The following is a 27,929-nucleotide window of genomic DNA, read 5'->3' as shown; positions in this document are numbered from 1 at the left end:
AGAAACAGAATTATTTTTTTAGGTTAAATAAGCAAGATACAAACCCAGCTCTGATGGAAACCTGTGGGTGAAGTTTTAGTGGTAGTTTATTTTTTTTAATAAAAAAAAAAAAAAAATCCTTTGTGAATACTGCTCTAGATTCAACTCTGTAAATATTGCAGCCTCAGGTTTGTTGCTAGGAAGGTGGGAGCTGGTGGGTGTCAGGAAAAAGCATTAGTTGCAGCTGCTGATTCCAGTACTTTTCCAACTGAATGAACAGCAGCTTGGCCTGCTCCTGCTCCCCATGAACTCAATGACAAATGCTCATAGGGACTGGCCCTTTTGTTTGGAATGCAAATACTTGCTGTGATAAGCATAGCAGCTTAGAAGAACCATTTGGTTATGAGGCTCCTTTAAAATAAAATTAAAAACAAATCCACGTTCAGTTCCTGTTCCCTCACAAAGTGAAAAAAATTGCATGTTGCAGGTTTCCCAGGCCATAGACATGAGCCCTAATAAAAATCTTAGTTACAATGTTCTTTAAAGCAATTGCTTCTAGAAGCAGATAAGGTTTTTAGAGACTTGCCTGCTGGTACTCACTTATCATGTATTTGCAGAGAGAAACCTACTGAAACTTACATTGAGCACATTAGCCAAAAAAAAAAAAAAAAAAAGTCTTTTTCAGCTTCAGACAATGACTGTGACCCCTACTGGCTTCATCTGGTGTTCTAGAAAGTGCAGAGAGCTTGTCAGATCAAACCCAATTCTTTAATATGAAGAAATGTTTTAATGGTATGTAATTGACAATGAAAATTTGATAAGGAAAGAACCAGTTAGATCATCTTGCCCATCTTTATGCCATTATCAGGCTGTTTCCAAGAGTTCATTTTATGGCATACCATCTTGTCACCTACATGGCCATTTTAAAAGTAAGTTTCCTGTCAGGCCATCTCTTGTTAAAATTTTGAATCTGTACACTTACAAATAATACTTATTCAAAACATATATGTCGCTTATATTAAAGAGAAAAAATTACTTACTCTCCTAATTTTGCCCAGATAGCCAAGGCTACCCTCAGTATAATCTCAGAACCTTCAAAAAATACTGAATCCCAGATTTTTAGAACTGTATGGTTAGGAAGGCATGTAGCAAAGAGGGTCAGGAACCACTGCATTGTGAAGACATTTGTTAGTGGGGGTTCATAACCTCCTGAAATGGGAAAAAAATAACATGACAAGTCATTCATGGTTTACTGTTTCCTACTGTTACTCTAAAATGAGTACAAACTGTAGCAGAGTGCATGCTAAAATCTGCAAATACTTCTATTGCAGCTGATGTATCTAGTCACTTTTTGTTCTGCTGTAGCTTTGGAAAGCTCTGAGCAGTAGCAGAGGTACTGAAAATGTCTATAAAGAAGGTAGTTTATTAAGTGATGACTTAATAAACATGAAGTTCATATTTGGAAGCCGTTTTTCCACAAATGCTTGTGGAAAAAATTATTTAGAATTACTTTGGAAGATTTAAAATGTGCAGAAGTTTGTGACAAGTGTTTCTTAAGTGCCCTACGGTGAGCAGCTCTTTCAAATATTGCCTAATACGTTAAAAATCTCACTGTACTGCCATAGCAGAGAGCTGCAGTATATTCAATTTTCCTCTTGGTTTGTTAACAGTTTCACAAAAAACTTACTCTTTCAGTATGGAATTCTGAAATTACACTTTGTCGATATGACTGAAGCATAATCAGTGAATTCTACTGGTGTCAATTCAAAGGAGGTCAGAACAGGAGGGACTGACCACTGCTCTCCAAAAGTACTTTTGTCAAGACACTCAACACTAAATAGAGGTTTTCTTAATTAGTAATTATCCCATTCAGACACCCTAATCACAAGATTCCTTACCTCCTAGACCAGAGATTCCCAAACTGTGGGTCGCAACCCCAAATGGGTCACAACATCAGTGGATGGGGTCGTGGTGCGGCGCTGTCTCCTACACCAGGTCTTGCTCACTGGGCTGCAGAGGCCAGGGGAAGGGCAGTAGGGTGGGGAGACCCAAGCCCAAGCCCATATACTGGGTGTACTGGGCAGCCCACATACTCCCCTCATGGGCTCCGCTCTCACTGTGCCGCCTGCGGGAAAGGGACAGGGGCAGGGAGCTGGGCTCCATGCTCTGGCCTCAGCAGCTGCTGCTTCCTGTGGACAGCAGCTGGGGCTCAGGTGCTGCTGGGCCGGAGGGGCAGGGCGCTGCAGGCTCTGGCCCTGGGGCACTTGGGGAGAGTGGGGGGCTGCAGATTGGGAGTGAGGGGCACCTGGAGGGGTGGAGGGCTACAAGTTTGGAATGTGGGGCCATGCTGAGGAAATGGGGTCGCGCTAAGGGAATGTGCTCATCCTAAGGAAAAGTTTGAGAAGCATTGTCCTAGAGGGCGTAATTATTTAAAAGAATTATCACACTTCACTAACATGGATCTCAAGGGTTTCTAGCTTCTCGAACAGGCTTGTCCAACATTCGGCCCATGGGCCGCCACGTGGCCCGCCAAGCCATTTTCTGAGGCCCGAGGTGCTGCGATGGAAAACACTGTTCACTTTCGTTCACACCCCTTGTCCCTCCCCCAGCCCCTCAGCAGCTTCCTAATGGCTGCTGAAGGGCTGGGGAAGGGACAAGGTTCCCACACGCACCACATCCGCTTGACATTGCCGAAGTGGTACAGCTCCTCCCCTCCCCACTCATTTCACCGTGTCCCTTTCTAGCCCTGACCCTCCCTTCCTCATTTGCATGCCAGCCCCACCCTGCGCCGGTCCCCGCCAGTCACACGGGCTAGAGCAGGTCGCGGTGCAGCGGGCGCAGGGGGCGCAGATGCTGGCTCGGAGGGATGCTGCAGCCAGGCCCATGGGAGATGCTGCTTCCGCTGCTGCTATGGCTGTGGCTGTCGGGGCAGGAAGCTGGCACTGCTTCCGCCTCCCTGCATACCCCTGCACCATCAGACACTGCGCTGGGGGTGGTGAGTCGCGGGCCCTGGGGAGGGAGGAAGCCCTGCTGGTTGGGCTCGGGCTCAGGCTACCCCAGGGGAGAGGGAGCAAGGGGGTGTCCCTGCACGTCCCGCACCCCGCTCTAGGGTCCCTGCATGTCTCCCTGGCTGCTGAGCACAGGCGTGCAGGGGTAGGAGCATCCTCGAGGCTGCCTAGGTGGCAGGGAGGACATGGAGGGGTCAGGAGGTGCCCCTTGACTCCTGTGCCCCCAGGCCGCGGCCAGATTGGACAGGCCACGCGAGTGCCTGCTCCTGCCAGCCCACTGGGTGATAAAAAGTTCATGATCCAGCCCCACATTCAAAAAGGTTGGACACACCTGTTCTAAAATAATAAAAACTTAGGGCTTGTGAATTACACAATGCTGGCATGGGGAGGAGAGAGGAGGGGAGGGTGGGGAATGTTATGCATTGAAGCTCAAAGGGCAAAGCAGTTTTTCAGGCAACAATTAATAAGTAGCTCTGATGTTCAAAATGAAATTTTGCTCAGTGTGTAAATAGACATCTAAGTAAAAAAAATAACGACCAGCCAATTTGGCCTATTGCCCATCGAGCTTCAGAGAGGAACCACACTCAAGTACAGGTTCCACCAGGAAACTGAGGAGGATGCTGAAGACCATGCAATTAGACAAATAACTTGTGCTAAGACAAGAGACAACTCCCTCAGGAGAGCCTTTGTCCCATGCTGAATGACTTCAGTTTGTCATCTACATCTTACGCCCCTGTTAACCCAACTCTGTCTGCAGCCACTTCTGGGGTTAAATTGCCTTTCCATTTACTGTGCCCCAGAGAGCTGCAGGTTTAATTTAAGGTCTCCGGTATTAAAAACTCTCTCATCATATTAACAGTTTTAGTCTATTAGTGAACCCTACCAGTACACAATTCAAGTTAATTGTTCTCAAAGCTACAATATGTACATATTTATACTGCTGTGCTTTTCAATCTGGTGCTTACTGAAGCAGATATTAAAAACAATTCAGCAGTATTTGTTGAACCCACCTCCACTTTCCCTGTTTGCTGCTCTTTGAAGTATATCCAAGTGCTGGGACAGTTCAGGAAGTTTCATTCTCAAAAGATCTCGGAAAACAGCCATATCCACAGATAATGCACGAAGGTTATTGACAAAATAACTATCAGGCAGTACCTTGTCAATTAAGTAAATCATGATCTGTAAGAGATTAAATTGAATATATGCTCATAAACTTACAAGATTGATAAGGCTAGAGTAAACAGTTATTTCCCAAGAATAGCAAAGACCTCTTGTGCATAATATATATACACATTTTGTACTAAAATTGTCTAGTCCACTGAACTAAATTTTAGACATCTGACACAGATCAATATTTTCTAATGGTAACATATCATCATTCGGATGTAAAACATTTGCAGAATTGGGTCCCAACTGTCCTAGTTTGTATTGCTAACAACAGTCTGAATAACTTTAAGAAATTATGAACTGATTAAACTTAATTCAGTTTAAATGGAAGCTACATCAAAATAGGAAACCATTTTCCATTCAGAAAGACTTTTTTTTGCCATTCCTATTGTATACATGTTTAGGAGACACTGTGATGATAAGCTGAAAAATTCTTAAAGCAAATGTCCACACAGTTTAAACATCATAAATGGAAGACTTAATAGTCAAGTCAACATCTAAATTATTGACAGCATATGTGATATTGCTCTTTAAAAAAGCACTTTTCTCACATTTTAGTGAGTGTGATATTTCACTGAAAGTTGCACCTTCACGTTGTCATCTATAAAATCATAAGCTAAGCAATATAACAAGATAATTCAACATTCATATTTTAAGTATAGATAGAAGGTTTAACTTCACTGGAAATAATTTGTATATACTGTGAAATTTTTAAGGATCAAAGACAGATATATGAATGTCTTGGTAGAAGCTGTTGTATACGAGGCGAATTGTATTTAAGAAGTCTAGCAGCATTTATCTCTACTGTAGGCATTCAAGATTTATTTTTGTACCAAGAACATGCATGTCTTCACATCCCTATCCTGACAAATCACACAACTACCTAGCCCTGTCCTTTTCTCTCCAAATTAAACTCTTCAGCCTCTCCTTGTAGAGGTCTAGCCATCACCTAAATCTTAGCATGACTAGAACACAACTTTGTTCTTCCTTTTTCCAGCCTTCCCCACTATCTCTCTTGTGGATCACTATGGACACCACCCCAACCTGCCTGTCATTCAGGACTGTAACTTGGGCATCATGGGTAATTGTGGGGCTGGAGCTGTCTTTTGAATCCCTGTTTTTATAGCTTCTCAAACAGTGGGTTTCTGGTCCATGAATGGTCACCTCAGCATTTGATAATGCAAATAATGAATAATTTTAAGCATTTTTAGGGGGGAGGGGTCCTTTACATTTCTCAGCGTTTCACAGAAGTAGGCTGATTAAAATATTATATGCAAGGAGGAATGAGTCCCGTATGTCTCAAGCTACATTATTAAGTCTTCTGTGCATACTATGATTCTCTCCTGAAAAAAAAAAAAATCTCATTTCTTTAATCAAATTCTGAACATTTTAAGGTAAATTAATTTAATGACATTAATCAAAATGTCGATATATTTTCCTTCAATAAATATCTTCTGATTTCTCATCACTTCACCTGTGAATCATTATCTTTAAAAAATCACATATACTCACAAACAATTAATTCTATCTCCTGTTTCATAATTGATATTACTTCAAGATTCTGTGGCATTTTCCAGAGATAATAACTTTTCTGATTGTTGTTCAATTTTGTAACACTTTTTCTTGTGCCAATGAGTTGTTTAATCTGTTATGATTTGAAAGGTTTTTTTTAAAGCTATAGGAATAACGCACATTTCAACTGTTTCTAGCCACACAAACTGTGTGTACTCATACTTACCTTAGCCACTTCTGTTTAAGTTAAATTTATTTAATTTGCTGAATGTATTGGTTTTTACGCAGCACAACGGTTTTATGGAGCAATTGGTTTAACACCAACAGGCTTACCCTTAGCAGCAGAGCATTGTCACAGCCTGAGTAAAGCTCCCCAGGCTGAATACTTACCAAGCTGCCATGTGTGTCCCATTATGCTAAATCCATATGGTTTTGGACTCCTGATTTTGAGTACACTGTAGCACTACTCCTTTCCTCATCCTCTCTGGGCTACTTTCTGGATATGGGCTCTGTCTGTTATCCCATTCGTAGAAATCTATCTAGCTCTTTTAGACTCCCAGGACTCTCCCCACCCCAACCCTGCACGGACCTAAAATATACTTTCCCAGAACTTCAGCCTCTTACTGTTGTCCCTGAAAAGGTAATATGTCATAGTGGAAATGGAGACACACTTGGACTTTGCAAATGTTTCAAAACTATTCATTGCTTAGTGTATCAGCATAAGAAATACACAAAACACTGAGCACCTGTATTTCCCTTCATTTTCCTCACCACTCTTAAGTGTTCTTTGAGCGTAGATTCAAAGTCATCTGGGAAGTTCAGGATCCTTTCACCTCACATGGTTTCCCCTCCAAAGCAAGGAATCTCTGCACCCCCCCCACCCTTTCCTGCTTCCTTTTTCTTGGTTGACCCCTCTGCTGTGAAAGTATGACCCTTTGATCTTTTCTCCTGTGCATGCTTCTTTTGTCTCTCTGAAGCCCTCCAGCTGTGATCTTTTTAGATCCAGTGCTAAAACTGACCACTGTTTTTCTTTGGGGAGAATTCCAGCCTTTTAAACCCCAGCTCTCCAGAGTGAGGCTGGGGGAAAACTGGTTTTACTTAGCTACCCATTATTGTCCTCAGGTTTGATTTCTCCAGAGAGTGATAATCTTTAATGACTGACACAGTTACAAGTAGAAGGCAGAGTAGAAATGTACCTTATAGACTAACTATATCAGAGATGCATAACTACCTCTATCTCTCTTTACAGGTAGACATGCTGGTGCCAGTCTTGTGTCTCTTTAACAGACAGAGCATGACACTTTACACAAGAAAAAGACAGTAATAAAACATACGCATGCAAAGAATTCATAATACAAAAGTGGAATTCATAAGTAACATAGAGTTTCTGCAAATTGTCAAAAATGTCCAAAGAGCTCCTTCCCTTAAAAAAAACTTGAGGAATATGTGGTTGTCATGAGACACACAATAGCAGTAAATTACTAAGGCAATTACACAAGGCAGTCACTAGGGACAAGAATGATGCAATGCAAATTTACTTCTGTCGTACAGTGGGATCACTAGTATTTTCCTAGTATCTTAAATAAGTCTATAGGATAAAGCAAAGTATCAGACATTACCCATCAAGACCTTCATACCATGCTGGATTCTGATCCACTTATACACTGCTCTATGCTTGCTAGGGCTGTGCAAAATTTTGGCAGCCATTTCATTTTAGAGGTGTTTTGGGCTGTTTCAGCACCCAAAACACCAAATCCGAATTGAAATGGAAGGTTCCGAAATGTTTTAGACATGTTTCAGATAATTTTGACATTTTGGAGCTGGGCTTGCAAGGAAATAAAAACTAGGAGGGAGAGGGAAGAGAGTGGGAAGGACCCCGGATCTGTGCGCACGGTTTCAGCAGGCTGCCATTGCAGGCTGAGGCCAGTGGCAGCCACTTGGTGCAGCCTGCACCGAGCACTGGGAAGACTGCGGTGCTACCACTGGCCCTCAGCCTGCAGCAGCAGCCTGTTGAAAACCGGCACACAGATCTGGGGGCCCGTGCCCCTGGGAAAGAGCTGGAGAAATGATCAGAGAGCTGGGGGAAGTGATCAGAGAGCTGGGGAATCGAACCAGGAACTGGGGGAATGTTCAGGGACCTGAACATTCCCCCAGCTCCCAGATAGATTCCCCATCTCCCCAATCTTTCCCACAGCTCTCTGACTGCTTCCCCCAGCTCTTTCTGCGGGGTGTGGGCCCCTGGATCTGCATGCAGGATGACATCAGGCTGCCAGATGGTGATGGTGGTGGCTCTGGGCTATGTCCCCAGCCAGCAGCAGGAGCCTACTGAAACCCCACACGCAGATCAAGGGGTCCGCATCCCCCCGGAAACAGCTGAGGGAATGATCAGAGAGCTGGGGAATTGAACAAGGAGCTCCAGCTGACAAGTGGAGCTGCCCCAGCTCCCAGACAGCGTGCAGCGCCCTGCCAACCCACACTGCACCTACATCATGGGGCAGCTGCCACATGGTGTGGCAGGCGGTGGGGGGTGGATCCCCACTGCCGTGTGCTGCACTGAGGGGCTCTGACACAAGCCCCCAGAGGCCCCGATCACCACTGCTGCAGCTGGGGAGTGCAGGGATTTTTTTTTTTTTTTGAAGTTCTGCACTCACTGACTGTGTAGTATGCAGATAACAGCATGCTGCGGCTGCAGGCTGGAGCCAGTGCCAGCACCCGAGCATGCCCGGCGCAACCCACACCGAGCGCTGGGAAGAACCAAGTGCTGGTGCTGGCCCTAGCCAGCAGTGGCAGCCTGCTGTCATCCCACATGCAGATGTGGGGGCCTTCACCCCCCGGGACAGCTGCGGGGCTGTGCTGGACTCTGAGGGGTGTAGGCCCCTGGATCTGTGTGTGGGATGAAAGCATGCTGTTGGCAAACAATACTAGTTTTGCTTTGAACATTTTGAAGTGCAGTTTGACAAAAACCCCTGCACCTATCTCCTTGAAACTTGGCAGGCTTCATTCCCTTAGAAGGGGCTACCATCCCTGCAATTTTCATCTGAATCAGGCAGGAAATGTCAAAGTTATAGGCATTTTAGTGATTCCCCATTATAGCCTATGGCCAAAACACTGAAACGGTGTCAGAACTGCGAAACAGATTTGGTCAAATTGAAACAGGACAGTGATCCAAAACACCAAAATGAATCTCTGTCCCTCAGAAACGCTGAATCCGAAACCGAAACAAAACAGCCGTTTCACACAGCCCTGCTTGCCTTTCACAGCATCTGATGAAATGAGCTTGAGTTCATGAAAGCTGATGCCATATATATCTCTTAGATAGATTATAAGGTTCATATCTACCCTGCCTTTGCCTGACTTCAGACTAAGACAGCTAACTTCTTCTCTCTACTATAATTCTGCCTGTAGCTTCTAAGATTAGTAATAATACCTAAATTCCCCAGCCTCTCTGAGGACAATGACCCCTTTTCAATCTCCACTATACCCTTAATTCAACCTCCATTATAAACTAATTTACATTACAAATCTGTCCTGCAAAGAACTCCTGAAAAATACTAGCAAATTTTAAACCAGATCCTAATCCGAAAATTTTGTGACTCCCTTGAAATCGTGTGCCAGTTTCATTTAAATTAAAAGGGCAGGATTCTATTTACATGCAGAAATGATACAGTCTGCATAGGTCATATGCTATTTTGATGTTAAATTATATTTGCTTTATGCTGACCTCATGATTTGTCAACCCAAACATCTGTCATGATTTTAATAGCACATAATTGCAGTGCATAAATAAAGTTCTCAACAGAAGGGTTTTGGCTGCTGAGAAGGTGATGGGTAGGGTTCCTGGGCCAGTTTGGCAGTGTGCAATCAGCACACTGGGTGAAATCCTGGCTCCCCTAAACCAAGTCAATAGGAGTTTTGTTATTTATTTCACTGGAGCCAAGATGTCACCTATTATCTGGGTAAATATTAACAGGGGTGACATTTAAAAGAGGTTTAAGTTAAATGAGGTAATGAACAATGCATTGATAAGAATCAAGCAGTTCATTCCTGTGACTTGCTGTTTTAAGTTGTCTGCAAATTAATCCAACAGTTTACACCAGTGGTTCTCAACCTTATTGGACTCAAGGCATGTCTAGAAAAAGATCAACTCTTAGCTTTTGCTCCGTTTTTGAATACAGAAAAATAATAAGAGTAAATCATTTGCTGCAAAATACTCAAAAACACCAAAGGACAGAATGTTTTTAACATTATGAATTCCTATTTGAAATTTCTGGGTTTTGTGTCTGCACACTTAACAGTGCTAACATTGTACAGTACCCTGCAGCACCCTTGAAATGATTTCAAGGCATCCCAGGATGCCATGGTGCCCAGGTGGAAAATTACTGGTTTATAGCAGGTCCCTATTTAAAGGTAATTCTCACACCACACCTGTTAGAAACACAACAAGAAGTAATACTCACTTTCAGAGCATCCCCTTCATTGCCTTCCATTACCTCCAGAATCAGTGCCGCTAGTATATTAAAGCCTTGACAATAACCAACAGACTTGTTCCATCTGGCATAGGCCAACAGAACCCGTTTTAATACGACTCGGTCTTGTTCTGCCTCCTGGCCACAGTAAGAACTACAGCCAGTTCGATGAAGATCCTAAAATAGGAAAGATATTTGAGATATTGTCCTATTTCACAAGCCCACCCTGGAGACTTTTGCCAACCATACCCATGCATTTATACTCAATATCATTTTGCCACTCCTTAGAGATGTGTGTTTTCTTTTATGATGCTGAGTTTATTGAAGGAGTGAAATACTTTGAGCAAAGGAAGGTTCTCCAGGAGATCCCTGGGGTCTAACAGAAGGTGAGCCCCTGGCTCATTTAAACTCATTGTTTCTCTGTCTACCCGGCTGGAAAAATGGGTCTGGAAGAGACCACTCTATAAAACAAACAATGCATCTGAGAAATCTTGGGTAAGTAAATTACCAGACAAGAGGTTGGTATCAAATTGTCACAAATGGCAATGGGGTTTTGAGCTACTTTCAAATAGGTAAAATGCAATAGCTGCAAAAATTTTAAAACCATTTACTTCAAGGTGCTATTTACTTCTGAAAAGTCCAGAAAAAAGATTTTGGAAAAATTTATCCACATATATTAACCAGAAGCCTAAAAGAGAAATATTTAATTTTCCTGTTTTCAACACCTCAACACATGGGGCAAGCATTGTAGTGCGGGTTTCAGTCAATGGCATATACAGATTTAACGCTGTCTGGTTTGGACAACAGGACTAGTGTGGGGGTTGTGGATGACTAACCGTTAACTGCTACAATTTCAAGTTCAATCTTAGAGTTAAATAAAAATGTTATACTGTCATCATGCTATTTTCTAAAAACATTTTAAGTCTATGTCTTAGGAACCACAGGTCTTTTAAACTAGACATTAATACTGCATATTTTGCAGTTGTGCTTTATCTTGGAACTTGAACACAGACACAAACCCTTCTCCAAGAATCAAAGGAAAAATGAGAATCATCAAAATAAAAACTTGATTTTTAAATTCAAGTCTGGAGACTAGCTCATTTGTGTGTAAGGAGCATGGACACATACAGAAGTACACATGGTGTTTTTCAAACAATTATTTAGCAACCTAAAGGCATGCATGAGGTGCACACTTGCTAAAGTAAAAATGAAATGGATAGATGATCTTTTCATGAAATCATCCATGTAAAACACTGTAGGCTGCAAAACACTAGAAATATATACATAATACCCTGAAATCACCTCCTCCCCAAACTAGCACATACTCTTAAAACAAAAATGCCAAATAACTGAAACATATCACAGGCTGAAGTCTATTTCACTATGGTAGGTTCAGTGAAAATATGGCCAGTTACTATATTACAGCACTGACTAGTACCAGAGCCTATCTTGGTAAAATACAAGCAAAACCTAAATTAGAAGCTTCTTAGCCCATTATTAGTTTGGAAGTGCTAACTATCAAGCAAGTATCCCTTACATTTTAGAACCATTGCTTCTAGCAGGTCTCAAATATTTATTTAACAAAAAGTCAGACTCTGAACTGTAAGCTTTACGTGACTCAGAATACAGTACGCAATTAAATGAACATAGGAAAATGCAATACACAGATAGAAAAGGTGCATTAGACAGCTGGTCATCTCCATCTGCCAGGAAATAACAATTAACAAGCAGTTCATTCAGAAAAAAATCTATCTTCAGTAAAAGCTCTTCTACATGAAGGATTCCCTACATGCACAGATTTTTCCATTCTCCAAATAGGAATTGAGGATTTTCTCTCTAGCATACATTCAGAGAACTGAGGAAGAAATGAAGACAGGTGGACCAGCACAGTTGTTCCTCAATCACACCAGATTTATTATGTGTGTTATACAGATGTGACAAAGGAGACTAAGTGGGTTGGATTCTAGCTTGCAGTTCTAGTGGGGAGCACTTTGGTGGAGCTCAGTATGAGGAGGTTTTGCTGTAAATAATTATGAGTAGATAGGCTGAGGTGCCATTACCTTTACAATTTGAATACCCATGGAATCATCATCAGGATTACTTCTCTCATTGAAGGTGAAGCGCATAGTTTTATCCCAGTCGATTGCTATACTACGTAAGTAGTGATCTGCTAGAGTCAGCCATACCTAAAAATATTCACAGAAATGTTAAAAAATGTATTATTCACAATTTCTGTTTGGAACAGAAGCACAAACTATCATCAGTTCTACCTGACAGTGATTTTCCCTTAGACATGACAAATGCAGAAGGAATGATGTAAAAGCAATTGCTATATAAGAAAAGTAACACCCTGATTTCTAAAATGCAAATAGAGGGACCAGTCCTGCACTCTAAGAACTCCACTGACATCCATTGTACGCTACATGAATAATCACACATCCCGCAGATGCTCCATCTGCCTGTCTTCCCTGAACGCACATATCTGGAGATGCTAGCTACCTTCAACAGCATTCTCTCTCATAGACCCAGTGGCCAAGAATCCACATCTCAGAAGATAGCTGATCTGCAAGACAGGCAGAGGAACAGCCAGGTGACGGATGTCCACATCATCCTTCTACCACAGGGTAACTCACAAGTAACCTACTAAAAGGTAACAACCTGAAGTTACCCTTTCTGTAAGCTCCAGCATGGAACAGCTTTTTTGGAAAACTTGCATAAGAAAATTTGTAATAATTTGCATCTCCCTAGCTCTCTTCTGCTGACTTCTACAAAAGAGGAAGTGATCTGGCAGAGAGTAAGGAATTTCAGAACTAAAATGGTATTCAGCATATAGTAAGCTACTGTTACAAAAAAGCTTTGTGAACTGCGAGCATCTCGATGTATTCTTGAAAAATTAGACTGGTTTCAAGCATAATGACTATATATATCTAGGATGCATAGATGTATATGTGACTCTAGGCCAGCACCATATATGCCTAGAAGTTACAGAAAATATTGGATCCTTTTAAACTAAGATACAGGAAACAGAGAGAGGGATTTCACGGGAAATGTATTTTCTCTAACTATGCTAGCCAGCCTTTAGAAAGAATATGTCTGCATCTGCAGTAGGTAAACAAAAACAGTGCTTAAAATGGTGACATTTATGGCTACATCATCCCTCGAAAGCCCATATGTAAAATGCAGATCCAATCCCTGTTTCCTGAAAATGTTTTGAATTCCTGTTGCAAACAGCCATTTTGAAAAATCATATAAATGATAACAAATTTCCACTTATTGAGGAGCACTGGTACAGAGCTGCCTCCATATGCAATTTGAGGTCTGTGCCTTCATTCATGTTTGGAAAAAGTCCAGCACATTGAATTATAGAAAACAAACAATAGACCATCAAATAATAATGGTTACTGATGTTAAAAGTCTGTTTTTTAGGAAGGTGTAAGAAATGGGGGAAAGCGGTGAGGAGCTGGTTTGTATATTCTAAGTGAAAGACAATTCACACACTTCTCAGTTATAAACACTTAAATATTCACATCTTGCAGGGATTTATTTTCAGCTTGCTGAATCACACTCTCCCTGCATTTCCCACCCTTCCCCTACCCAGAGACAGCCTCTTATGCAGACAAATAACTTGTTCTGCTGTTACTGTTCCCCTGTAAGTCTCCAAGAAAAACTCTGCTCCAGTGCGATTGGCTGGTTAGATTCTTTATTTCTGCCAGACCTTGAGGAAAATGTCCCGTATCATAGGTGAAGTGTCTGCACTCCTGCTGTGCTGCCCTCCCCCTAGCACCAGAAAGGAATCTCACTTGTGCTTTGGAAGCACAGACTGATTCCTCCAGGTCAGCAAAAACATATAAGGAACTGGGTGAGAGGAACAGATTTAACGCAGTTGTATACTGCTATTCCTGCTGGAACAACAGTGAAAGTATAAGCAACATTATAGAGGCATGTATTTTTTCTGGTATCTTTTATTGATCCAAACTGTATAGGTGGGAGAGCTATTGAATAAGCTTTTGGGCATCAGGTGCCTTTTCTCAGGCACTTGATGCCCAAAATCTCTCCCAACGACATAGTTGGTTAATAAAAGATATAACAAAATCCTTGCCTCTTGTACGTTCCCTGGACCATCACAGCTACAACAACACTAGACCCCCACTACAACATACAGTTACAGTTGTGATGAGGGAGAGGAAGAATGATTATGTAGCTTGTTTCATTCAAGCCCCCACAGAACATCAGTGAACAGGATCTGTTCATAGTATCATGGGAAACTAGGGCTGGAAGGGACCTCATATGGTTATCTAAGTCCAGCCCCCTGCTCAAGGCAGAATCATCTCTGACTAAAGCATCCCAATCCAAGTATCTATCTAAGTTACTCTTGAAAATTTCCAGAGATGAAGATTCCATAGCTTCTCCAGGTGAAAAGATTATGCCTTTATGATTCTTTATTTCCCCCGCCTTTGATTTGAAGGGACAAACTCAAATCCCTCACAGACAAACTTTCAACCTATGAAGCTAAATGGCTTCAGATATTGTTAATCAAGCAGTAAAATTAACTCAATTTAAAGTTAACTCAGTGATCTCAATGCAGCTCACAGTGAGCACTTTTTTACAGCACTAACTCACTGCAGTTTCACATTAATGACAGCCTCCACCTCTGCATATTACTCTTGATGCTCAGCTCTACTACTGTGTCAGCCATCTGCCTTTCCCTAATCAAATATTTATGTGACTATTCTTGCCAGCATTATGCCTCCACAACAGTTACCAACTTCAGTTTTATAAAATTTGAAGGCTAGTCTATTGTATGGAGATTTATCCCCAGTGCCAAGCACTATCTAATGGCACATCTTTACCTGTGGAACCCATTGTTGTAAACAAAAACCTCCTAATCTTTTCCCAGTGTGACCCCACTACTGGATTTATAACCCTACTTCCAGTTGACCTGTGACCCAAACTTCTGGTCCAGGTTAAATTGTTACAACAGAATTTCTGGGGAGCTTCAAACCCCACTTACCATGTGCCACGACCCCATGGCACTGAAAGAGTAAAGAGCTGAGATTTGCAGTGGTACATATTACTTGGGGTACAGGCAGAAGTAACTCCACTGGTGCAAAACCTAGCTTTGCTTCTCTTTGAAACAATGCAACTACACCAGTGGCTGGTCATGGAGATGGCTGTGCACCAGAAAAAATCCCCAGTGCATATAAATCCTAAAACTACCAAGTTTACCTTCAAAGACAGTGGCAATATTGATGTGCATGTTTCTAAGCCTTATGAAGAAGCCAATATAATGTACCTTGTAAAGTGTGAAGATCTACCTACCTTTCTCCTCCATTCCTTTGGTATCCCTGTTGGTAGCCTGGCCACTGATTTGAGAGCATCATGCCACTAACAATAAAACATCCAGTAAGAGAAAAATATGGGATTAGCCTAATTCAGTAGCATGGATAAATATTCAATATCACAGGTAAGATGCATTAATTTCATTTCCCACAATTTAGAAATGAAATGCTTAGCTTTAAGATGGATGGATGCAAACTATTAGACTTAACATGGAAGCTTTCTCTAAAGGCAAAATATAATCTATTAATTGTTTACCAATATAATAACCAATTTAAATTTTTTACCACAAAAAGAATTATGAGCAGTCAGATCAAACAAAAGTCGCATTATAATTTCCAAATATTAGTGAGAGCAAACCTTTATGTAGTAGCAACTGGTATTCCCACACACAGAGACAGAACAAAGCAATGCTTTGTAATGAGAGTACACTGGAGAAAAAGTAGTCAGTCATTTAAAAACAAGAGAAAATAAATAGAATTACCTGCTGAAAACCATTTTGACCTAAAGATGGTTCAAGAGTAAATTTCAACTTTGTATCAACCCCTAGAAACAAAAGAAAACAAAAAGGAGGGGAGGGGAAGACGAAACAAAACCATGATTATTATTTGGGAAAGGAAAAATTAAGTCAAGCACAGAAAATATAGAATTTCCAGCTGAACTATGTGCTCCCGGATGACTATATTTCAACCCATTTCTATGAACACTGTTTTCAGTATTGAAGGTGCATGTCAAAACATATCAGTGATGTTTTCATGCAATGTGTCCAATGTGCTGCTGCAGTTCAACACAACTTATTTTGCTAAAAGTGCAGAAACACTCCACATACTGTAAAACCTAGAAGAATACTATTCACTGGAGTGCTCATTGTGTAGAGTTCTCAAACTCCTCTCCCTTCCTCAATGGACTCTCCATTACAACAGGAACTACATATCTGATTTTTCTTTCCATATATTTGAGCTTACCGATGTAAAAAAAATGGTTATTCACTTTAACACTGGCACATTAACAAAACTAATATTTCTCATGTTAAATAAGACATAATCTAACTAGACTTTTTAAAGTTTGCCTAATACTCACATCTAAATGTAGTATTAATGACTTATACAGCCAAATAAAGTCTAAGTATTAATGTTTTTTTATATAGCTGGCAGATTTATAAACACAATGAATGAAGTGTTAGAATCCCAGGCTTGACCTGAACACATCATAATTGTGGCATTTGGGTTCTACTGCAACAAAACATTAAATAATAATAATACTTCTAATTTGATTTGTGTCACATTAAGTAAAGTTATTCCTCAGTCATTTTGAGTGTTGCTGTCCAAACCCAAGGTGCTGAATAATGCAATATTCTATTCTTCACATTCTCTTGCACTACCAAGACACTAGAGCAATGCACACAAAAGAATGAAGCCATTCTTAATGTTTTCCCTGCAACATTTAAAGTCACATGTTTGTATTTATACTTTGTATATGGCACCTAGCCTTCCTATATTTTGGACATAACCTTTTTTCTATCTACATAAAGAAGCTAGTCCTGCAAGATAACAAGTGCAAAAAAAATCCCATGTAAATCAATTATTCAGAAAGGCACAACGCTTCTCAAGATCTGACTGTGTGTGCATTGGGATGAACTGCAGTGGCATTTGCTGCTATTAAGCAGTTAAAGGTTTGTCATTATTTCTATATTAAACTGATGAGAAACTGAGAACATGATTCAGGGAATAATGTAGCATACAAGGGTCTAGGCTGAATAAGCCTTTTCTAGATACATTTTTAAGGGGAAAGTTAGGTTATTTTCAAGGTGGTTTTTTTAATCTATCTGTAAGAGTAGCATTGGGATGCTTTTGTTTGTTCTGTTCAAAAGCATAGCAGAAGCAGATTTCCTCCCTGAATACTCTATGTGGAAGAAAAATAGAAATATGTATCCTAAATTATGGCCATGTAAATCATGGTGATTAGTTCATGATATATCATAACAAAGTGCTACAACTTTTGCTGTAGTAATATAATATAACATTTTAATATAACATGTCCTAGTAGCAGTCAAAGACAAGGTGAAACAACAGTTTTACAGTTGTTCCTCCCAGCTCAACACTCAAACAGTAAAAGTATTTTTACAAGGCTTGAAGACCCACTTAAAGCCAAGGCTTCTGTAATCCTGTAATTTAGGAAAACCCACAAGCCCAGCTAAGAATGCCAACAAGCATTCCTGGTATAATATAGTCTCAGCTTCAGGCAGACTCTCATCCACCCAATGTCTGGGAGCCCAGACATGACAGCAGATATCACTAAGCCTATCTGAATGAATGGGATCAAATGGCTCCCAGATGTCAGCCAAATGCTTCCAAATAATGGCAGAGAATTAATGAAAATCTAAAGTCAATAGGCATAGAATCATCCTTTGAATACAGAAAGATATGACTTCATAGATTTCATAGACATTAGGACTGGAAGGGACCTTGAAGATCATCAAGTCCAGCCCCCTGCCCCAAGGGCAGGAAGTCAGCTGTGGTCAAAGGATCCCAGCAAGATAAGCATCCAAGCATTTCTTGAATGAATCTAGAGTAGGTGCCTGTACCACTGCTGGAGGGAGTCTATTCCAGGTCTTGGGGGCTCAGACAGTAAAGAACTTTTTTCTTATGTCCAGCCTAAAATGGTCTTGGAGGAGTTTATGACCATTGATCCTTGTTTTTCCTTGGGGTGCTCTGGTGAACAGACATTCTCCCAGGTCCTGATGTACACCCCTTACGTACTTATAAGCAGCCACCAGGTCCCCCCTGAGCCTGAGCTTTTCCAAGCTGAAGAGTCCCATGGCTCTCAGCCTCTCTTCATAAAGCCTATTCCCTTGCCCTCTGATCATGCGTGTGGCTCTCCTCTGGACTCTCTTGAGCTTCTCAACATCCTTCTTGAATTATGGAGCCCAGAATTGGATGCAGTACTCCAGCTGTGGCCTCACCAAGGCCAAGTACAGTGGGAGGATGACATCCTGAGATTTACTTGAGAAGCATCTATAAATGCAAGCCAGAGTTTTGTTTGCTTTACCAGCTGTGACATTGCATTGGTGACTCATGTTTATCTTGTGGTCAATCATGACCCCCAAGTCTCTTTCAGCAGTGGTGCTGGCAAACGTAGCACTGTCGAATCTATAAGTATGCTGTGGAGTTTTCCCCACCCCCGCTGAGGTGGAGTACCTTACATTTATTGGTATTGGACATTATCAGGTTTCTATCTGCGCACGTACTTACTAAATTTATTCAAGTCAGCCTGGATCACTAGCCTGTCCTCAGGTGTGGACACTATGCCCCAAAGTTTAATGTCATTGGCGAACTTAGCCAGTGCGCTTCTGACACCAATGTCTACATCGTTGATAAAGATATTAAAGAGAACCGGTCCAAGGACAGAGCCTTGGGGGACACCACTGGTCATGGAGCTCCATAATGATTCACTACCATCAACCGCTACTCTCTGGGTCTGACCTCGGAGCCAATTTCTCAGCCATCAGACTGTGGTGTAGCCAAGGCCACAGTTGGCCAATTTGTCCATGAGGAGGTCATGGGTCACCAGATAAAAGGCTTTTTTAAAGTCTAGATAATATGACGTCAATCTCTTCTCCCTTGTCCAGGTGATATGCCACCTGGTCATAGAAGGAGATGAAATTGGTCAGGCAAGACCTACCCACAACAAGCCCGTGCTGGCTGACCCTCAGGATGTTGCCCTCAGCCAGCTTATCCCAAAGGATCTCCTTGATAATTTTCTCGAGAATCTTACCAGGGATTGAGGTCAAGGTGATTGACCTGTAATTCTCGGGATCTACTTTCCGCCCTTTCTTGAAGATGGGTACCACATTGGCCTTCTTCCAGTCTTCAGGTACTTCACCTGAGTGCAACGAGTTTTCGAATATTTTTGCCAATAATTGGGCTATGACACCTGCCAGCTCCTTCAGTACTCTAGGGTGTAATCTGTCAGGACCAGCTGACTTGAAGATGTCCTGCCTCTCAAAGTGATCCTTTACTAGATCAATACCAATGCTGGGTATAAATATGCCCTCACCCTGGCCATCCCACATCTTGCTAGGCAGGGCGGTCCCACTGGACTGATAAAAGACCAACACAAAGTACCCATTAGGTACCTGATAGTCTTGGTGGAGTAATCACAACCCCGTTCCTCCAGTCAAGCATAGGAGACTTGGGGAAGACAACTGACATGCTACTGCCTAATGATCTTGAGGTGACAGAGGTGCCAACTAGTCCAGTAGTTTTCAACCTGTGGTCTACGGACCCATGGGGGTTTGCAGACTATATCTAAGGGGTCTGTGAAATAGGATGATCAATCAAAAGCATGTGTATAGCCACACTTACAATTCAAAGGGGTCCACACCTCCATTTGAAATTTCCAAAGGGGTCCACAAATGAAAAGAGGTTGAAAACCACTGAACTAGTCTGTAACCTCTCCAAAATTTCCCAATCAGATTACAGCTGGATCTGTCAGTCTCTTCACAGCAGCTGCTAAAACCTCTCCACCTTACCCGTACTGAATATTAGCATCTAGGGTGTGTGTGACCAGAAATATGTGTTACATTGTAAAGAAAGAGGACAGAGCAGCTTTATTGGCCAGGGAAAGACCATACTCTTGAAGATTCTTTTACCAACTATAATCAGATTACTGGTTTAAAAAAAATGCTGCTCAGTTTTGTTCCACAGCTTGTTTTTCTACAAGGTTATGTTCACCTGCGTATGGGGGAAATAAAAGTAGTGTCTCACGTAATCTTTTGTGCAACCCATCATTAGTCCAGCAACTACAAGGTACAGAAGGACAATAATGAAGCACACATGAAAAAAAAGGCCCCCAGGACTTCTCACAATAAATGGGTATCAACAGATACACATCATTAAGGGAAACCCAAACAGGAACCCAAAAAAGTTTATTCAAAATTGAGGAAAGAATATTCATATGCTCCCTGGTCTTTGTTTCATAGTTGGTAGGGTCGGAAGGGACCTAAGCAGATCAAGTCTGACCCCCTGCCATGTGCAGGAAAGAATGCTGGGCTCAAATGACCCCGGCTAGGTGATTGTCTAGCCTCCTTTTGAAGACCCCCAGGGTAGGAGTGTGCACCACTTCCCTTCCTATATTTTGGTTCCAGCTCCTAGCTGCCATGACTGTGAAGTAGTGCCTCCTGATGTCTAGCCTGAACCTACTCTCAGTCAACTTATGGCTGTTACTCCTTGTTACTCCTGGTACTGCTCGGGGGAACAGGGACTCTCCCATTGCCTGCTGGTCCCCCTTTACAAGTCTCTAGATGGCCACCAGATCCCCTCTCAGCCTTCTCTTGTGGAGGCTGAACAGGTTCAGGTCCCGTAGCCTCTCCTCATAGGGCCTGCCCTGCTGCCCCGATCATGTGAGTGGCCCTTCTCTGGACCCTCTCGATGCTGTCCACATCCCTCCTGAAGTGTGGCACTCAGAACTAGATGCAGTACTCCAACTGTGGCCTGACCAATGTCACAGAGAGGGGGAGGATCACCTCCTTGGACCTATGCATCTATGGATGCATGACAAGGTGCTGTTACCCTTCCTGACAGCATCCCCACATTGGCAGCCCATGTTCATCTTGAAATCCACAGCGACTCCAAGAACCTTTTCTGCCTCTGTGCTGATGAGAAGGGAGTTCCCCAGCCTGTAGGTATGCTGCTGGTTCTTCCTCCCCAGGTGCAGTACCTTGCACTTGTCAGTATTGAATCCCATCCTATTCTCATCCACCCACCTCTGTAACCTGTCCAGATCTAGTTGTAGCCTGTCCCTCTCTTCTAGCATGCCCACTTCTCCCCACATCTTAGTGTCACCCGCGAATTTGAACAAGGTGCTTTTCACCCCCTCGTCCAAGTCACCGATGAAGATGTTGAACAGTGCGGGTCTAAGGACCGAGCCCTGGGGAACCCCACTGCCCACATCCCTCCAAGTTGAAAATGACCTGTCCACCACCACTCTCTGGGTGCAGCCCTCCAGCCAGTTTGTGAACCATCTGATTGTGTAGGCATCAACACCACTGTCGCCTAATTTTTTAATGAGGATTGGGTGAGAGAGTGTCGAAGATGATCATGATAAAGGCAGCAATCCTAACTACAGCACTACTGCGTTTCCTGCTACATTTCCCTTTGGTTTACGATGTCCAAAGGAGGGCTCTCACCAAAGTCCACCCACCTGCTTTGGGCCAGATACTTACCTCAATTTTTTTTTGTTATTCAGTCAGTCTCTAGTGGTTATTACCTTGTCTGGAAGGTTTCCTCTCTTTCTCACTCTGCTTTCTCTACTAAGACAGTCATATCACTTTGGCCAGCTGGCTGAAGCCCACCACAATGTTTTGATGGAACATTCTGCACACCCATGATCTCTCCTGCCACGACTTGTTGTTAAGGGAGAAAAGAAATGCCTGGACATGTGGCTTTTGATGTTGTTGGTCTTGATATGCCTCAGTGTAGCGAGGGTTCCACCAACCCTTACACCCTCACCTGTTCCACTGGGTCTTAATTCACAGTCTGTATAGTCAGCCTCAGAGCTGTCTAGACACTTTTTATGTCTCTGGGTCTTGATCCTGGTTATCCTCCACCAGGCTTGAATCAATACAAGGAACTGACTTGTATTTTACCTGTTTTTTCTGGCCTATTGTCCAGATAGTTGCATCTCACTATCCTGCTATATCTGGGAGGTATCCTCTCCCACTTCAAAGAAAAGAGAAAAGAAAACAAACTTTGACTTCTTCCTGCCCTTATAGTCTTGTTCAGGGTTTCTTCTCTGTCAGCTCCCTCAACAGAGCTGCCTCCCTGAAAACCCTTCCTAATTGCTCCCTCTGTGCCTTCAGTCATCCCTGCCACCTCTCTGACTGAGTCAGCAACTTCTGGTTCCGGGCATCCCTCACTTGCCTGCTCCGGGTCCCTTTTTAAATTGGAGCTCATGTTTCCTCCACCTCCCCTGCAGAAGCACTGGGAAAAGAAGGATCCCTGCATGGCTCTTTGTAGCCTTGGGGCTGGGGTGGCTGCTTGCATCTCTGGTGAGTTAATCTTTGTCCCCGATGGCTCTTCTCTTTCCTTACATATGAAAACTCCAAATCAACAGCTAATCTACTGCTAGATATGGGACTGTGATGTTCATGGTTACTCCTCTTTTTCACTCCTTTGCCCTGTCCTGTCTTGGGGTGCAGAACAAGTGTAGGAGCTGCAAGCAGAAATGTGTGTCAGGACTTGCAGCTCATCCAAAAAGTCTGTCAGAAGAATGGCAGTGTCTGGAATATTAGAAGGCTCTTGCTCGGGTCAGCCAGTACAGGACCCATAGATTGGGACCTACCAAATTCACAGAGGCTGCCTCCAGATTTCACAATCCTGGTGCAGCTTCAGGCACCCTTTCTGTAGTAGAGCACAATGCCCCACCACACACACACACACACCCCTCTGACTGGTTGAGGGGCCCTGGAAGTCCTGCCCCTCCCCAAAGACAGACAGAGGTGAGCATCTGTCAATCTCTGAAGAGGGGCAGACTTCTGGGGCCCCTTGGCCAGAGGCATGGGCAGGGACCTGCTGCAAAAACCTCTTCCCCTCTTCCCTCTCTCCCCCCACATAGCTCCCTTTCTCTCCCCCTTCCTGCTTGCTGGCCATTTCCCCACTTTTTCACAGTCCCCATGCTTTTTTTGTGGGACCTACCAGATTCATGGTTTCCATGAAAATCATGAAGTTGGTAGGTCCCTACTCATAGAACAGCCAGGACCATGGGCTGTGAAGTCTGTTGTAAAGAAATATGCTTTAAGTAACTAGAAGCCCCATGTAACTACACCATTGTATCCCTGAGAACTATGTAATGTTGCTACACTAGGCAAATGCCTTTCCAACATAGCCAGAGACTTACCAAAATTGTTTTCAAATACAGATGCAGACAAGCTAAATTGATCATACAAATGGCTTTGCATTTGAGTGCCAGGATGACACATGGTATACACACAAACACATAAAACTGGAAATTCTATATTCCATGTTGTTCTTGGCATTGCTTTATGTTTTAATACTGATCTATAGGAGTTCTATTAAAATGTAATAAAAACTCTAGGGTGACCAGCAGACAGAGGATCAATGTTTAGTCATGAGTGGCTGTTTATACATTAAATTATAAAGTATTCATATTTACAATATTTTATTAAAAATAAAATAATTATTTGTATTATCAGCATTTTAAGCAGAAACATTTTGGTAGTAAGTATGATTGGGTAGCCAACAATTAGAAGTCACCGTAGAATTTAAAACAGGATGAAAGGCCACTTCCCAAAACTGGTCCCAGTTCTTATTGGTTCCCTAAGTGGCTACTTAAAGATTTCATTCTAAAACTGAAACAGCAGCCAGGAAAAAGAGAGAGAGAGAAAAAAAAAGCAGCTCTATAATTGATGCCTATCCCTGTAAAAAGAAGTCCTTTAGACAATACACCAGCACAGACAAAGGAGTTTCAATGGGTGAAACAAAGGATTTTCCCCAGGTCAATTTCTACCAGAATTGGTGGGGAAAGGTAGAGAGTAAGCTCCAAGTTCACTTACTAAGTGGTACAAAAAGCAGAGGAGGGGAAAGGGGATGGTGCAAAAAGAGAAAGGTGACCTGCAGGATGCATTAGGCTGGGCATGGGAGGAGAAGGAACTTACCACTAGAGCACATTGTTGATGATGTCAGGGCACAAAGAGGATACACACAGGCCCATCATGTAACAGAAGTGGCATACTACCTCCCAGGGGAGGTTTCAGGATTGACTGACAGCAACCGTTCCCATACCAGGGGGCTCTGCCATTGGCCAGTGGGTCTGGGAATGTCCCTTCTAGTCTAGGATCTGTTCTCAAGACTGCCTTGACCCATACCCATTTTTTCCTAAAAATAGGTCCAAAGGAACCTCAGATACATGTTAATGCAGCCATTTCCATTGTCTCACTATGCTGCTCTCTAGCACCCTTCATCCTGGGATGGCAAAGTGCTTTCAGTGCATCTATTAGAGATGCATATCATTTACATGAAAAATCAATACAGTAAAGCTGACATTTTCACATGGATTAGAATCAAGACACAACGTACTCTTCAAGAACCATCCCCCTCCCCCCCCCCACACACACTGTAGCTAGTGCAATCTCAAAGGACACTGCAATTTGCTGCTGATGTGGTTAGACCACAGCATTTAGGGATGTTTACCATCACACTTCTGCTGTTGCTATCACACTGAGGAAGACAGGAAGAGACCATTCACCTGTCATTATTCAAATGCAAGCAACACAAACAAGATTTTTGATAGATGCAAACCCTGGCAGGCTTGACAGCACAGTGCAATTACTGCATTGGGAGCTGATGCTGGCAAGGAGCAGCCATTTGTGTGGAGCACGTCACTGAAATATATGCCTGAGGCACACCAGCTCCCTTCCCTACTGAATGCTGAAGCCCACCAGAGCAGTATCCACCCCAAAATCCCCAACATACCAGTTCCTACCTGGGGATTTCATCTTTATCTTGCCACCGTCTTACAAGAAGCTCCTGTCCATAAAGAAAAACAGAAGCCTTTGCCCCTCTCCCCAGCCCCACATCCCAGTCTAGTTGAACACAGATTATGTGATTAAGGCTCTGGGAAAGGCTGCACTTCCCCTGTCAGGATTAAGCATGGCTAAAAGCATTAGGAAACAGCCACATGCACCATCCACAAAGCGCCACATTCAAACAAAAATAAGACCTGTGAAATCAGAAGGAAACAGGGAGAAAAGACTACTGATGTTCTTCTGTCTGCATGTGCCCCAGACCAACGTTACCTGGTTCCAAGGTGCAGAGCAGGCGAGGAGCAGTCCTGGAAATGCAGCTCCTCTTCTTCAAAACATTGCTCAGGATGTTGCCCACACCACCTCCTGTATTTTGCCTCTTTAAACATCTTCCCCCACGTCTCAGGGAGCCTGTCAGCTTGTCCTGCCTCATGAGTGACTACCAGGCTTTGATAAACCATCCAGTCTCTATGCCAGCAGCTGCCTCTCCCCTGCAGGTGCTGCTCCGCTCCCCCAATGACGTAAATTCAGATGGAGTTTTGCTTTACTGGCAGCTCTCAAATGCTTTAGTTTGTCCACAATGGAGAGGTTCAAGTCTCTCCCAGACAAGGGATTAGGGCAGCCTGCTGCCGTGTTTGGGAGGCACTGCAAGGAGGAAAGGTGCAGGAGGTTGATGCGTGTTGTAGGAGCTCAGCTCTCTTTGGTGGAGGACATCTGCAGTGCAGAGACAGAAAAGTCGAAGTGCACTAAAAGAAGAAGGAAAAAATGCTGCTCCCGCCCACAATGCCATCATCACTGACTGAAAATTCAGCAGTTTCCTCCTCCTCCACCATCACCACCTAGGAGTGAGCAGGCAGCATTCTGAAGGAAGCAGCGGCTTGATAGAAAAATAAATGCATCTCAATAGAAACTAGATTACAGCATCCATGAAAGAGCTTGTGAGAACGACAAGAAGGGTTTTAGCTTTGAGGAGGGGCAGCACCACCAAACTCAGAATATTCAGCATATTATACAGTCTTTTAAAAGAGGCTGCTGCTCACTCCATTTTGCAAATAGATCATCTAGCACAGGCAAGAATTACACATTTAAGTACAGCTCTATTTCCTGGGAGTAGCCAAGCCTGCTGTTTTTTGCAAAGGCTTAACAGCAGGACTACACCTTTACAAAGCCAATTTTAACGTGTTTTGTTTTTATTTTTTATTTTTTTACACTAGGTTTCAATCTACATGTATAGAAGCACATATAGCATGTATTGTATTATCACCCATTGCTCACAGCCCTGCTGAGGAAGACAGCCATATGTACTGCAATAACTTAGAGCAGAAAGGGGATGAAGGATGCTGCACGAAACTCTTTCCTCTAAAACAGTGACATCAGGCACAGCAGTTCAGCGCCAGTAGTAGGGAATGCTAGCAGAACTGTCAGAAGGTTCTGCTCAATTGCCTCATTTTTCATACTTAGCACAGATATTTTATATAAATATGATATTCTCCTTGAAACTCCCATGAATCAGAGCTGAAACCTAGTTCATTCCTAGGGCGGTACATCAAATACTAAATAGGCAGCCTGAATTCTGGCCAAATGTATTCAAGAGGTGCATTTTCAAACTTAAATTCACTTCTACCCAACATTTTAAGAGGATTTACTACACAAATAAGGAGTAACTCCACAGACTGTCACTTTCAAACCAGAGACTGACAGCTAGAGAAAGATAATCTTTGAGACACCAATGGCACATACAATCCCTGCTGTTTTGCTTCTATGAACATTTTGAAAACAATTTAGTCAATCTTAAACCAGAGTTCCCAGTATTTTAAAGTACACACACCTACTTCTGAGTCTACTTGCTGGTTGCTGTTGTGGTTTTGTAATGGCAGTTTACTATTTAAAAAAAAAAAAAAAAAGTTTCCATCATTCCAAAAAGAACAGAGAAACTGATTATACCTGACTGAAGCCAGTTACATGTAACATGCTTTCAAATGCACAAATAAACTGAAAAAGAGGGGAAAAAAATCATCTTAGCAGCTACTACTAAAATTCCAGTTTGATTTTGATTGTTTTCCCCCCTTAAAGGGCTTTTTTCTTCTTTTTTGGTTTTCTATAAATTCACTAGTTTTAGGATGCTAGATCGTATGTTAAACAGATAATTATGTTTGTATATCTGGTTCTTTTTTTTAAATGGGTGACCCTTGTCTACCGATGTATGGATGATTCAGAATCATTTTTTTTCTGTGCCAGCTGGAGGAAATTATTGAGGACCAAAGCATTAAATCTGAAATGTATTGGTCTACCTGGATACTGCAGATACAGCACCAATAGCAGAGTCACAGTATTTCCCAGTAAATATATAGAAACAACCATTAAAAGTCTCTCTTTCTTCCTACTCCTCCTGAAGCTATGTATATAAGTAGGTCAATTCAACACCACATAGTTTAACTGCATATGCTTGGCCAAAATATCCGTACGTACAGCCTAAATTTCTGACTGACCCTTACAGGGTATTAGTCATTCTATAAAACTAAATACAGGTAACACTCCATTTTAAAATCATTACAATGTCTCAATACTTGCTGCCTCCATACTAGTAAATTGCATTGGCAACTAACCCAGTGTCCTTATAAGCAACATTTATTCTAATTTGGTCTCCGAGACCCTAGAGAAATTCTGCAGCAGCCTTTAACCCCAAACAGCAGACAAAAAAAAAAATGAAGAACGCCTTGCATTAAAAAGCTTGTCTACTCTATCCTAACTATACAGTTGGCCCAATAAAAGGTATCAATAACCCAAAGAAATTCTTGTCTCTTGAAAAAAAATGAATACAGCCCTACTTAACAGGTTCGATGACAAAGAAAATCACAAACTGGAACACAAAATGGATGCTAGTGATTTAGCTAAGTCTCTTACCAACACCAAGTACCT

At 42.4% G+C, this 27,929-nt stretch overlaps 1 protein-coding gene across 4 annotated transcripts in view; it reads right to left on the bottom strand.

Moving 5' to 3' along the window:
• The window catches only part of TBC1D30 (TBC1 domain family member 30), a 91,911-nt gene that overhangs the window by 21,385 nt on the left and 42,597 nt on the right, over positions 1 to 27,929 (bottom strand). For 2 of the 4 annotated variants that reach the window (XM_019493149.2, XM_019493152.2), the window contains exons 2-8: positions 25,284 to 25,724; positions 15,954 to 16,015; positions 15,452 to 15,517; positions 12,193 to 12,318; positions 10,124 to 10,309; positions 3,998 to 4,166; positions 1,020 to 1,188 (exon numbers count right to left, since the gene is read on the bottom strand). In XM_019493149.2, the coding sequence (XP_019348694.1) occupies positions 1,020 to 1,188; positions 3,998 to 4,166; positions 10,124 to 10,309; positions 12,193 to 12,318; positions 15,452 to 15,517; positions 15,954 to 16,015; positions 25,284 to 25,443 (938 nt within the window). In that variant the 5' untranslated portion in view covers positions 25,444 to 25,724. The remainder of the gene's footprint in view (positions 1 to 1,019; positions 1,189 to 3,997; positions 4,167 to 10,123; positions 10,310 to 12,192; positions 12,319 to 15,451; positions 15,518 to 15,953; positions 16,016 to 25,283; positions 25,725 to 27,929) is intronic. The other 2 variants (XM_019493141.2, XM_019493145.2) reach the window with 1 other exon arrangement.

Source organism: Alligator mississippiensis, chromosome 4, assembly GCF_030867095.1.
Source record: "Alligator mississippiensis isolate rAllMis1 chromosome 4, rAllMis1, whole genome shotgun sequence".
Taxonomy (NCBI): Eukaryota; Metazoa; Chordata; order Crocodylia; family Alligatoridae; genus Alligator; species Alligator mississippiensis.
Note: the sequence above shows the minus strand (reverse complement) of the source record. Positions and strands in the feature narration are given on the sequence as shown.